This window comes from Perissodus microlepis, chromosome 18 (assembly GCF_051167445.1).
Source record: "Perissodus microlepis isolate ML-2025 ecotype Zambia chromosome 18, ASM5116744v1, whole genome shotgun sequence".
In the NCBI taxonomy this organism is placed as follows: domain Eukaryota; kingdom Metazoa; phylum Chordata; class Actinopteri; order Cichliformes; family Cichlidae; genus Perissodus; species Perissodus microlepis.
This window is the reverse complement of record NC_140478.1, coordinates 26,132,640-26,147,350: the sequence shown is the minus strand read 5'-3', so window position 1 is coordinate 26,147,350 and position 14,711 is coordinate 26,132,640. Positions and strand designations below refer to the sequence as shown.

Here is a 14,711-nt window from a genome sequence, read left to right as displayed (position 1 = left end):
CCTGACCTATGTGTCAGTAAATAACCCTGTGAGTGGTATGAGGAGGAGGAGGAAGAAGAGGAGGAAGACTAAGTGAGTTAGCTGTAACAGCAACAACAGAAAGGTACAAAAAGAATCATGTGGAGAGTAGTAATGAACAAAAAACAGGCTAGAATATTAATCTTATGACCTGTAATATTCTCTGGCACTCATTACAATGAGCAGCATTTGAATGGAGTAGCAATATGATCATTTATTCCTGACACAAATGGAAGTGTGGTGCAGATAAATTAAAACAAATCAAGACAAAGCTAAAAAGGCTACCCTGCAAACACATCATCCCAGTCAGTTAAATTACATAAACCAAACTATGTGACACACCTAGAGATGTTAGTAGCCACTACAAGCAAGTACTTTACTGCAAAAAACTGGTCCAATACAGCTTTGAAGTTTTATAAACTTTTTTTAACCAGATAAAACAAGCGAACGGATATCTCAGTTTGGTTACATACTAGCAGACATCAGCCTTGTTAAACTTCAGTTTTGAGTCATCTGTCTTAAAATCAATCTAATTTTAGATCTGGGTTTTAAAAAGAAAAAAAGAGCCTGCGGTTTTACCTACTAAATGTGCTTCTGTTCATCAGTGTTTTCCCTTACTCTTTGTCGATCAGTACGTGGGGTACGTGTGGTTTTTGACAGCTGTAAATTACTGAGTCTAGTACGAGGTGGATGAGAACAGCTGTGACGCAAACATGCTAAATGTAAAAACTAAAAACAGTGAGTGAATGAAAGGGTACAAGGACAGATCAAGCTAACACTGGGTGATAATTATCAATGACTTCACGGTTACAGCCGGCCCCTTTTACAACGCAATTTAGATTCAGTGTTAGTATGAGTAAGCACGACTGTAACACTGGTAGAAAACCAGAAGCACGGCCTCCAAATGCTGTTTATTATTTTTAATACTAGTTATGATCCAGGTGTAAATATGTGCTGAGATCACTGAGTCCTCCTTACAGATTGGTAGGGATCTTTTCTGCCAGGCCAAAGTCTCCCACCACTGCTGTGTACATGCCGTCATCACTCTTGATCAGGCAGTTCTGTGAATGCAGAAAGACACGTTTGCTTGAGGAAGTTGCGTTAAAAAAAAACAAAAAAAAAAAAACTTTTGTGAGCTAGTAATACCAGTCCAAACCTCTACTTCCTCACCATTACTGTACATGGTGTTGCATCTTTCCTGTTGAACATTCCTCTTCAGATTAAATTAACAGGCTGTAAATATGCTGTTTATTGAAATTTCTAATGCACATGCACTTCTGACTTCGTCTGCACACCCCTGTGTAACTTAACTGTGACATTTAGTAGTCACAGCTACTCAGACTGGCATATAAATAAACTGTGAGTACGTAGAACATTAACATTCAGCTCAACTGACTGGAGTAACGTACGACATAGTGAGTGCACAACTAGATTTCTATCTTGCCTTTATAAATGGTACACCAACATGTTGCTCTGTAAACTACAAAATAATTTCTCCAATAAAGCAGGACAGTACAATAAGAGGAGAGAGTCTTTAGAACAGTGCATAGCTTTAAATAAATACAAAGCAGACAATGTTGCTTTGTTCATTTACTTCCCCGACCAGTATGAGTCCAAGTAAATAGACTCTTTATTAATTTGAGGAAGTATAATTTGCAAGGCTATGAGTACACATATGACCACAAAAGGCTTTTCTTGCGTGTTACGTTTTCATCTAGTCCAGTGGAAAATTTCACACGCTTTATTTTTTTGCAGGTACTTATTATTATTATTATTTTGTAAACAGGTGAAGAGCTAAAAGCAGAGAGAGGAAATAAATATGATTTTACAGCAGAGTGCATACTGCTCATGTTCCCTCGCTGCGCCAACATGGCTCTGGATCAAGTTGGAAAACTAGAAGCTGCTTGGTACAAAATATCACATCTGACAGTGTTAGCGGTCTTTAGGTTCCACTTATTCCTAAACCTGCTGAACTCTTTGTAAACTGTGTTACAGGGACACACCTGAACATATTTTAAGGTTTCTAAATAACACTAAGAAAGTCTTGTGAATATTATCCTGGGATGAGAAAATGGAAAAACAATTATCTGTTTAGTACAACTAGTATTTCATTATATACTACCCCACAGGAAACTCATAAAGAAGCCAAAGTCAAACATTTTATATTGTTCTCCACACAAAAACACTTACAAGAAATACACCACAGGGGTTCTAATTTGAAGATGTCCAAGTGTTCATTTTTGGGGGGATATAAGCAAACCATTTTTAGCTCCCGTTTCACCTCTTAATGACACAATTACCCATTTAGCTAACCTTGGAGGTGAGGTCCCGGTGGAATATGCCTTTAGAGTGCAAGTAGGCCAGACCGCTGGCGATATCACAGGCTAATTTCACCCTGGTTGGCCAGCTCAGGTGTTTGTTGCTGTCCAGAAGTTGCTCCAGGTTCCCACCATTGATGTACTACAAGAAGAGAAAGACACATCTATAAATTAACTGGTAAATATCCAATTATTTTTAAACAAGATTTACATTCAGATCTAAAATAACCCTGAACAAAGTGGGGCACAGAAAATTGCTTTTAAAATGCTGAAGCTCGAGAACAGACAACATGCAATATGGTTTCAAAATGTGCGGAAGAACAAATTATTTCATATTATTGGTATTACTGAACCAGGAACTGCTTTACTATACTTGAAAAACAAAACATTTCCTTCCTACACAGGTCATTATAACAGTGAGATGGGGAGATATCAAATTCCTTTCAGTGGAATTAGATAGAGTTAGTGTGAATACTCCAGTCATGGCAAGATAACACTCCCTGTTGCCAGCAACAGAACAGAATGACTTGCTGGCTTTACAATCCATTAGTCACAGTGGTGCAATCACACTCATCATCATTAAAATACAGAGGTAAATTCAAGCTGCACAGAGGTTCTGACTAATCATGTTACCCAAACTAGCTGCTCATTTGACAGCTCAGAGTAGAGGAATGATCAGTTGGATTCAGTGACTACTGACAGCCTGCTTGGTGGGTTAGGTAATGTATCGACCAACTGCCTGAACAAAATCTGGCCTGCAGCCTGTTCAACTGGCTGGCAGAATGGCTGGTTTCCTTAACATGAATGGGAACCATCTGCCCACCGTGTAGGCTGAAGAGCGTGCAGGCGAATTAGTAAACCTACTCCGTGGGTTTAAGCTATGCTGGGGCCTTCAGTTTGTCCGTCAGCTTTGGTCCAGAAGAACGTGGCTGACCTCGGGTCTTGCATGGAAAGACCTTCTAATCCTGTCACATATCAAAAACAACTGTAGTTAAAACTGTGAGAGATGAGATAAGGAGTTGCTTGGGTTTAACTGTGGTTACTCTATGACTGACAGGAGTTGAATTAGAGCAATGAGAGCTGATACTGTACTCTACTTCTTCATGCAATAAATAAACTGGGCTTCTAGTCAGATTAATACCAATCAAGCTGAATCTTTTTTTAAACAACTGAATATTAGCCAGATCATTTCAGGGTTAAGTGTCATAAAGGTTTAGATTCCAAAGCCCAACATAAATTAGATAGGCCAACCTACAAATCCACATCACGCAAAACTGAAGAAAAAAAATGAATAAAGAATGCAAATTATTTTGCAAAAATAAGTAAAAACTGTGTCCCGTCATCAGTGACTACCAACAATATTCTTCACATAAATTTGCCGAAATGTTTGTCTTAATCTCCACAGATGATAATTCCATGTATCGGACTACGGTCTTTCTCAATTTCTACAGGGGATCAGCAGAGGCGCTTTTTGTGCCTTTGGATGTTTATGGATTTCAAGCAACTGGACAACTGGACCCAAAATATTGAGCTGCCTGCGGTCTTTTACCCTCAGATATACTGTGACACACATGCGCACATCACTTCAAGATGTCAGAGGATTACAGTATTTGTCCAGTAAATTCCTCAGTAGCCACAGAGTTCAACATCTGTTGTCTACGCCTGATTGGAGTTTCCAAACAAAGAAACACAACAGGAGAAATCCCAAGTGCAGTCAATTAAAAAAAAAAAAAAAAAAAAAAAAAAGAAGACTAATCCAACTTTCTTGCTTCGCACAGTTTATAATCACACCAACAGAATACACACAAAGTATGCCTAGTCAGAAAAGCAAATCACACGATTTTACAGAAGAGTGCATCTGTCGTGTAAACTAAAAGCAGTAAAGTGGAAGTAAAGTTATATTTTAAAAAGCCTCTCACTCATGCATTGTGTATTTCCCGGAATTTACCTCATCCTGTTTATGGAAGTACTGATGTACCAAACTGATCATTAAACATGGCACGTTTGGGCCATGCAAGTACCGAGTATGATCATTTAAGATGCAGTGAGCTGAGGAAATAAGAAACATATGGCTGGTCACAATAGTTCTGGAGGACTGTCTGTGTTTCAGGTTAAAAAACCTGGAAAGACTCAAACAAAGAGTTCTTGTTTGCTGCCGGGAGCAGCTTCAAACAGCAGTATAATCCTGGCATGGGTCATGACTTACCATTAGCCCAGATTACGATTGCAGAAGTAGTTCATATAAGATGCATTAAAATGAAGCTGAGCAGAAGCAGAACAAGTCTTTGAGGCCTAGATCACTGTACATTGTGCTAAGTCTTCAAAGGATAATTCGCCTGTGAAACAGTAATCCAGTGCAGATGCCAAATACCCACATCATGCAACGATTCCTTTTATTATATCCTATATTTATCCTACATTATACCCTTTATTATTGCCTATATATATTTATGCAGGTCAAAGATACTATTTCAGGAGGGCCCTGGCCAAGAGGACAGCGCACAGCACACTATCCAAAACATATTTAATAAAATATGAAGGTTAAAACCAATTTCAGTGCAAATCGAGGAGAAATTATATTAACCAAGAGTAGCATTTTCCTGATCCTTTAAAATTGACTTCAAATCCTCCACTGTAAGCAGTTCTGAGAATTTCAGGCCCTTCTTTATATACTTCCAGGAAAAACAGACAAATTTAAAAGTTTTTGTCTGATTCTGTTCTTACTCTGTGGAGAAACATTTATCAAATATATAAAAGCAAAAGCCTTCCTGATACACGTGTATGTGCAGACGTAAAAGGGAACCAGGAGGGGAGAATCCAACAGGAAAGTTTGAAGACAAACAGCAATGATGTGTGTACAATTTACATAGCTAATAACAAAACATAGCGTATAATTATGTACAGGTATACCTTATCTAGTTACTATCAGGCACATTTATAAAGAGCAGATCATCATAATGCAATAAAGATTAAAAAACAGTTGTAGATCTCAAGGATTTCCTTACCTAAATGGGGAAAAAGGTTTTAATTCTATCATATGCTATAGACCATTCAAAGCCAATCTTTGAAACAAGAAGGAAAAAAATGCTAAAACTATCATTTTAAGTTTTAGAATTAATACAAGGGAGGTATGCAGGTTGTACTCTTCAGTTTAGAATGACTTTATTTAATGAAGCATCTGTTAAAAATCCAGACATGTTTTTGTGCACTGACAGAATGAAAAGGTTGTTTATTAACTGGATGCCTTTATATCTAAACTCTTCTTTCTTCTGCTATTTGTGTCTTATAAGCTCTTTCACGCTGGACTTATTTTCTGTGCATGAAACAATAATAAAATCAAATCTATCATTTTCAACTTTTGCTCTCTTTAATGCAAACAGCACTTCAGTGTTTCAGTTTCAAGCTAACATATGCGCTAACATGGGATGTGCTTGTGTCTGCGTGTCAGTCAGTGTTACTGAAGCAGCTTGAGGCCATGCAGTAATTTCATTCTCCTCTTCCTCTGAGCACAGCCACATAGCGGGGGTCAGGTAACAAAACGCCATGAGCCTGCTACCAGAGTCAGAGCATACAGCTTGGCCCCGACACGACACAACAGGATCTGTTTACGCTGAAGGAAGGAATACAAGACCTACCACAGTGCGTATGCATAGTACAATATGCAGTACTTCCCTTTGCAACTACGATCAACCATATGTGCAAATTCAGCATCTTAAGATGTGTTCTATTATAAAACTGGTGTCAGTCTCTATTTGTCAAGGCTACAATAAGCACATTCACTGTGCAGCACAGCAGTGTAATATAGAACATATGTGTGAGTCCGGGAGCATCTCTAACAGTGTATGCTTTCTTCAGATAGTCCATGTCTATCACCCCACATTTACATGTAACTGACCATATCATGCAAATTCATACATAATCATTTGCAGAGATGAACTGGCTCATCAGTGGCTGAAGTGTTGATGTATATCTGTATAAATGAAAGTTCATGTAGATTGAGATTAGCACATCATTAGGCAGATTATGTGTGTATAAAATTTTAAAAACTTATCAAACAGAAAACGCAGTCTGTGATATGACTATATTTACACTGCATTAAGCAGCAGAGGGCAAATTTTATTGCAACATGTGCAACACGTGTTGCAAGAAAACAGGAGTTGTAGTTTGCATAACATTACTATTTCAAAATTAATTAATTCATAATTTAGTAGTCTCCATGTTAAGGGTTAGAACAAGGCTAATAAACTCCTGTTAAAACCTTTTGTTACAGGAATACAGACAAAAAAAGAAATCTATGTCTGAATGCCTCGAGCTCTGAGACTGACAGAAGCAAAAAGCTTTATACAACTTCTCTTATTCACTCACATATATAGAAGCACTTTTTTCCACACCTGTTTTCTATCTAGCACTCACACCCCGGTGAACAACTTGGGGTTCAGTAGTTGCCCAAAGATGTTTTGAAGCAGTCAGGGATCAAACCACCAACTCAAATTAGTAGATGACCTGTTCTACCTCCCGAGCTACAACTACCCCATTGTATTTATTATTTAAATTACCCCAAAAAACACACATGAGAAGCAAAAAGCAACTTGCAATGTTGGAGAATACTGTTCAGTATTCAGAATGACTTAAGAAAAATCAAAGCTACTTGGTAACAAGGGGCCCTTTACTATAACATAAACGCCACAAGGGTTCTGTTTCTGCCTCAGTTTATTCTTTTGTAATGTGGAGGATAAGACCTGATGTTCTGTGCAACTCATCCTTTCATTCAGACTCAGATAAGTCATGTGTCTATTGGACATTTTCTGTGACTAATTTTGTCTATCGCAACCAAAATGTTACATTTCTAAAATTGGGCTATGTGAATTTAAATAACATTAATCACGAAGATATCCAAACGTTTACCTTCCCTGGAAAGCTAGATTAGTTGCCTGTATCAAATTCTCCCTCCCTCTTACTCACACAGAGGCCAAGGGTTACACATAAATAAGGACATTCAGTTCTCTTAGTTTTCCACAATTACAGGCTTGTGCACTTCTGTGTTGTGCTCATGGATTACGTGGTGTTCACTTGAAAATAACAGGAACGCACACAAGCCACACTAACACAAAAAGAATTATAGCATAGGTGCCCCAGTGCTCGACCTTTCATTAGCAGCCACGCTTTGATCTCACATATTAGTGTGCACAGAAGCTTCAGTGTGAAATTGTGTGTTTGTGCATATGTTCTCCTACCTCTGTGAGAGCATGAAGCTGGCCCTCATGGACACAAACTCCTTTAAACCTAAAAGACAGATGCAATGAAAAATGTTGTTGTTAAAACATGTTTTATGAGCACCATTTCAAAGATTAATTGAAGATATTTGTAATAATTTGACTTGATAAAAGAAAAATGTGGTTGAGACACTGACAGACAAATGTTCTTATCTTTGCAAGCCACAAACACAGTTTCTAACTAGTTCAATAACTTGCTAGAAGAAGAAGTTGTCTGCTCCCTTATCACAGGAGGTGTTTTACACTAGATACCCTTCCTCATACAACCCCAAAGGGCATTTGTGCTTCCAGCTGGAATCAAAGTAACAGCCTTTTGCTTGCCAAGAAAATGTGTTAACCATTACACTATAGAATCACTTGCTATGTAGTGTGTATAAAAAATAGATTAAAATACTTTGTGACCTTTTCTGTTATGAGTGAAGAGAAGAAAGCAGCAACAACAGTTGAGAAAAGATTAAAATTCCAGTAGGCAAGACCGGACCGGTGATTACTGTGAGACAGTCTCATAACAGCAGGATAATAACAGCTCAGCTGCTTCACCTGCATTCCTTCCATTTCTCCCTCTGCCTTTCCTGCAAATTTTAATATAGTAATAAACAAAACCACAATCATGCTAACACTCTTTCTGTTGTGTCAGTGCTTCATAATCACACTGATAAATTTGATTTCTGATATTAAACTAAATAACTAAATAAATAAATCTACCACAATGACAAACATTTTAATCAAGGATAAACACCGCCTCCATGTATCATGATGTCAGATCATTCTTCCTCAATTTTGGATGACTTTTTATTCATCTTTATTTATAAAAATAAATTGAGCCCAGAAAGGGCTGTGAACCCCTTCACTTGAAATCTAATGGGGTGTGTGTGTGTGTGTGTGTGTGTTCAGAGCAACACATGACCCAACTGTTCACAAACTCGGTTGAGGACCTCATAATTCTGAAGTAAACAAAAAGGTCAACTCTGTGGGCCCTTATTGGACTTTAGCTAACAATGACCCCCTCAGTGCAAGCTTGTTAGCACACAGACACACAAACCATGAGGCACGCTTAACAAAGATGGCATTGTAAACGATGTGTGCTTGTGTGTCCGTGAACACACAAAGATATTTATGCATATGTGTGCATGGCCGTAAACACACACTCCCCCACACACATGCCCAAAGTAGAATGTGAAATATTTACTACAAAGACAAAATAACAAACCTATTTTTTAGCAAAACAGTTGTTCTAATTGAAATAACATCTCATATTCAACGTTTTATTAAGTGTACCCACTTTCCATACTTTCCTGCAGTAAAATTAAAGTTAAACATATTTGTATAGCCTTTGCATTTTACCACAGATGTCATTTGAAGAGGTTTAAATATGGATAAGATCTGCATTTAAGAACCATAAAACAAATACAATCCGAGGAATTAAAATATACTATTCATATTTAGATGTGGAAAACTAAAACTTTTCTGGAACAGCAGCCATTGGTTATAGAATTCCACAAGCACATTTGACTTTATACACCTTAAAGGACATGTACATCCAAAACACCAATACCTGTGTAAGATTCTTCTGGCAGCTGCAAAGAAAACTGTAACTAACAACTGACTAACTGAAACTGAAAAAAAGCACACTTTTTAAAAGGGAAAAATCATGATTATGCAAAGTTATACATACATAAGTAACTTTAACTATTAACAGAGGCAGCCTTGCTCAAATCCACAGGCTTAGGAGTCTGCACATATTTATGTATCTTTTTTAGATCTTTACTAGCTTCCAGTTTTGTTTTGGCCTTTGTCCAGTGATCATTTGTGTCAATGTTCTTAATGTTTAAACAAAGCAAAACAAAATAAAGTCATGAAAAGTGGCGTTACACTACAGAAACAGAAGACTTAAGGACATTAGAGAAATTAGTCAGCAGGACAGCAGCGTAATTATGAAAAGATTATGTGGATTTAATTTCAACAGGAAGTTAGATCTTAAAGAAAGTGGAACTTAAAGTCAATTTCATCATGATGCCTAGGTTCTGACCAAGTTGCAACCTGTGGCGCTGAAAAGTGAAGCCCAAACACAAATTCCAAAAATAAGAGTTCCTTAAATGGCAAATTGAGGCTGCAAAAGTAAGTCAAGTCCTCTAGAATCCCATGCTAAAACTTTGCAACTAAAACAGGCTTTGCTACATGTATCCAATTTTCCCTTTCACAAGAACAGCACAGAGTGAAAAAAAGCTACTTTCAGCTGCTCACTTATTCACAGGGGATCACATTTGTTTTGGCAAACTTTAACATCAGATGCCTTTTCTGATGCAACCCCAAAGACATTTGTGTCTCTTCCTAGAATCGAACTGGGAACTTTTCACTTGTTAAGCAAACATGTAAACTACTGCACTATGTAGCCAATTTTTTCTGTATATCTCACCCCTTTGAATTTTATTAAGGCTTAAAGTTAATATACTATTAGGACAGTAGCCACTTTATTTCTACATTACTTGGTGCTATTTAGCAGGTATCTCTGGCTGAGCGAGGCACTTGTTGAGTCTATCAATGCATCATGCTTACCCGTGTTACTATTTATTTAGTACTAGGTCCAAAAAGAAGAAGAAAAGCAAAACTGCGACTGCACTTTTCAAACGGTTTGACATTGATTTCTACTTAATTCTGAAAAATGTTAAATGGAGACAACACAAATCAGCAAGGACCACAAATGTCACCAACTTTTTGACACTTTGACAATCATACAGCAGATAACTGAAAAGAAAATGTTCATGACTGTATACAGCTTCTGCCTTTCCCCTTCCCTGTGACAGAGATGGCCCTCCTTGCTTCTTGCCTCCAGGCATCTGGTGAAACCCTAACAGGAGTTGGCAGCTTAGAAAATCCATTGCTAATAGGCTCTATGTTTGACACAGTTTCAAACCAACCCCAAAGGAAACAGGTCACAACCACAAGCACATGAGCAAATGACAGAAGAGAAGTGGTGGTGAAGGGGGTGGAAGACTACAAATATATTTCGTTTATCATCACACAGGCAGGTGTTAGTAGAAATTATTTTCTGCACACAGTCATTTGTGCTGAATATAATCTAGAGTTTCTGAAATCATTACTAAGAATGAGTTTCTTAAAATCTGCACCATAACGTAATAATTATCTGGAACAAAATAATGATTTTGCTGATGATGATTAAGATTCAATTAACAAAGATTATTTATTTATGCATTTAATTATTTATTTATTTATTTATTTTTAATAGCCCTGGCTGGAAAATAAATTACTCTTATTCGAATACTAACCTGAGTATGTTTGGATGATTTAGCCGGTTCATTAGCTGGACTTCTCTCAACATATTAGCCCTGTTACTGCTGAGCTTGTTCATCTTCAGAGCCATAACTTGGTCTGAAGCTCGATGACGTACCTGGAAAAAAGTCAAAATGAAAATGTGTTCAGTTACAGTCAAATACAACCAAACACGGTCTCATCCTTCATATCTAGGGCAGATTAACTATATTCTTGTAGCAAGAAAACTATGACTGCATAATGCCTAAAATGAGCACAACAGTTAAGGCCTTGAACAGCTTGCAACCAAGCTCTTCTGCAATTATAACCCAAAAAATATATTAAATCTGGTTCTTCAGGCAAGAAAACTGAGGAAGCCAAAAAAAACCAAAGAGCAGGACATAAAAGAGAAGTGAAATGAGGTCAGTCAATGCTGACCAGCCATGACAAAGGAAACAGTCAGGTCAGTGCTCCACAATCAATTTTGTATGATTCTGCGTCAGGATTTAGTTTCCATTGATTTGTTACATAGTTGTGGCATCACACTCAATCCCTCCATGGCTGGCTGGAGACTATCCCAGCACGGCAAACCTAACGGGTCATTGGATTGTGACAACTTTAAAACATTTCCTGTTGAAGCTTTGAAACAGTACAGTACACTTTTTTTTTTTTTTTAAACAATCTACTAGCATTTATTTTTCATTGACTGCAATTGACTAGCAAGAGGTGCTATGTTGGTAGCATGTTCGAATTTAAATGCCTAAAAGTCAAAACCAAGAAAGTTGAATCAAAATTTAGAAGCAAATATTTCTTAATCAACATCAAATGTAACAAGAAATAGAGACATGTATGCAGATTTTGATTTTGTTTGTTTTTTTCCCAAATTTAAAGATATACTTTGGAGCCATTGCAAATACAAACACACACATACACACACTTTCTAAAATATCAGCAGTTCAATTTGCTTAATATATTTAATATCTACTGAAGGAAACACAGATTATTTTATAGATTCCTGTGGTTACTATTAAAGGTAGAAAGCCCCAATGTGCCTGTCTAGACGTCAGGAGAACCAATTGACACTGTATGCAAATCTATCTACCTACACATGCAAACTCTTTCCTCCCATCAGAAGCATTTAAAAAGCTTTTAAGAAAGTAATTTCAAAAGCCTAAATTAATCCTGTATCTACAAAAAGACGAGCTTCAGTACATAAGGCAACTATTCAAATATCATAAGCTCCAGATGAGGTGTTAACTGTGGAAAATTATTCATAGACGCATGCAAACCAGACCTGCTAACTGGCACATTAGTATAGCAGTTATGCTATCATTTATTCTGCAGCAACTTAAACCAACACTTCAAAGATAATTTTAAACTGCACAGTGAATAAAAGGTTTCAGTGCTGCCAATGTTACTGTGTGGGCCATTGTGCATTCTTTGTTTGGTAAAGCATGAACCATTACAAGAACAAAGGTTCACCTGTCACATATGTTGGTTTGTTTTGGACACTTACTCAATACTGGATGCTGGATAAACACAGTTTGTTAGTAAAAGAGTTTTGGTCACTTTTAGTCGTGCATTCCTTTTTTAAAAAAGCACAAACAATTCTGCTCTTTTCTGTAAGCACATAGTAACACATGATGATTGTAGAAATATCAAACTGCTACATTTGATTAGATTCAATAAAGACTGGGGGAGGGGGGTATACAGTCCCAAAAACGCTCTTATATTCACTATAAATAAATAAATAAAGGGCAAATTTATGTCATCTTATAGCAGCTATCTTCCATTACACAGCCACTGTGATATCCCATCAGTAGGATGGGGACTTGACAACACAGGCAAAAATCAATGTGGATTACACAGGCAACATTAACAATTAAAGGAAAGTATACAGAATAACACTGGTTCCTCTGCACTGCAAGTTCATTACTTAGTGCAAGATGATCACTATTATATACCGTGTATAAGCAGAACTTCAAAAAATATAATGAACTTGAATTTAGTCTGTGAGAGTTTTCTGTATCGAGTTCTCTCTGTGTCTCACACATGCACAAACAAAAATGTCTCTGTTCAAGTTCAAAGGAGTGGGCATGGCTAAAAGAGCCGACAGTCCCCACCACAGGACAGCAGAAACAACAGATGGCCACTCCTCTAAAGGCCTCCTCCCCCACATCCGTCCGACCCCCAATTCCTCACTCTTCACATCCCCCCCATCTGCAGTTATTCCTCATCCCCCCTTTTTCTCCCCTCTGTGGGCTCCAGCAAATCATCATGCCCAAGTAATCATCAAGTCTGTAGGGGTAGCATTTTTTCCCCCTCTCCCATCTTCCTCTCTAGTGTCTCCCCATTTTTCCACCTCCCTTCTCAGATGGAAACCATAACCCTAGTGTCTGTCTCAAACCCTTTACCAAGCCCCTGCCACCCCAAAATAACTCAACCTCTAACCAATCCTTACACCCCCCTCCTCTTCAAACTCCTCTTCCTCTCCTCTGTAGCCCTCATCCTTGCCTTCCTTTGTACTCAGTAAACACCTAAAACCTCTTCTGAAGCACCATATCCCGTTCATCAGTCTTTCCACACCACCCCAGCATCCACCCGAATCCGTCCCTCCTCTTTAAACTCCTTCTTTTGCCTCAGCTCTGATCATTTTCTATAGCAGTATAGAAACAAAGTGAGTAATGCTTATCTCACAGTGATTATGCTTGTTTCCCTTCAATGAAACACACCCCAAATGTCTCTAAAATCATTCATTAATGGTGTTTGCTTTGTTTATTTTTTGTTTTTTTAATCCACTCTTTAGCCCAGTGGGGGCACTGTGAGTTATGAATAACTTCCAGGGGTTTTACATCAATAACAATGGCATGTTTCTGAGAGCTGGCATACTAAGTACACAATGGGTTAGAATAGTGCTGAATAACAGCACTTTCTACAAGCTTAATATGGCTAATAAAAACCAATTACAATATGCCTAGATTTGCTCCAATACAAATCTTCTGGATTAGCTTGAGCTGTTCCTAACAACACACATGTCACTCAAACACCACTAGCTGTCAGACACCAACAACAGTATCATCAATCAGCCCACCCAGGACACAATGGAAACCAAATGTCACAGCAGGTCATCTCCACTGGAGGTCTCATGTTGCATACAATCCGGTACATGGCCAATCCTCCTGCACTAAAGCCAAGTTGAAATTCCAATACATAAAAGCTGACAAGGAAAAATAAATTATAATACAGTTTGTAGGGCTGGGCGATATGGCCTAAAATCCATATCACGGTATAATTTGAAGCACGTGCGGTAACGATATATATCATGATATATTATTTTCTTCTGTATAACATATTTTTCACACTATAAGGCACACTTAAAATCCTTTACTTTTCTCAAAAATCGAGAGTGTGCCTTATGTATAAATTCCGGTTGTGCTTACTGACCTCGAACCGATTTTGGCGTGTAGAAATCTGTTAAAAATGTTTTAGTACAACTTTGGTAAGCCACACTGCTTGATGGATTGTCAGAGCATTACGGCTGCTGTAGTGAGGAGCTTCGCAGAGTAATCTGTGTCCAAAACTCCGTCCGTTTCAGGTCCCAAAGTCAAACGAACACTGAGAGTTAAAAACGGTCTAAATTCTTTCATCTTTAATAAAATCATCAGCGTTGCTGCTTTACCAGGTGTAACAATTAAGTTTAACATCCAGGCATCCATGAAAACAGAATTTATTAACTTTAACAGAGTTAGAAGTTAACGGGAAGTTAGCTCGCTAGTTTCCAGCTAAACATGACATACTATGTTCTGACTGAGAGATTTTTGAAACTAATTAA

At 37.8% G+C, this 14,711-nt stretch overlaps 1 protein-coding gene across 1 annotated transcript in view; it reads right to left on the bottom strand.

The window, feature by feature from the left end:
- Positions 1 to 14,711, bottom strand: part of tesk2 (testis associated actin remodelling kinase 2) — a 33,100-nt gene that overhangs the window by 11,058 nt on the left and 7,331 nt on the right. The window contains exons 4-7 of the mRNA XM_084911323.1: positions 10,897 to 11,018; positions 7,571 to 7,619; positions 2,332 to 2,478; positions 997 to 1,079 (exon numbers count right to left, since the gene is read on the bottom strand). Coding sequence (XP_084767449.1) covers positions 997 to 1,079; positions 2,332 to 2,478; positions 7,571 to 7,619; positions 10,897 to 11,018 — 401 coding nt within the window. The remainder of the gene's footprint in view (positions 1 to 996; positions 1,080 to 2,331; positions 2,479 to 7,570; positions 7,620 to 10,896; positions 11,019 to 14,711) is intronic.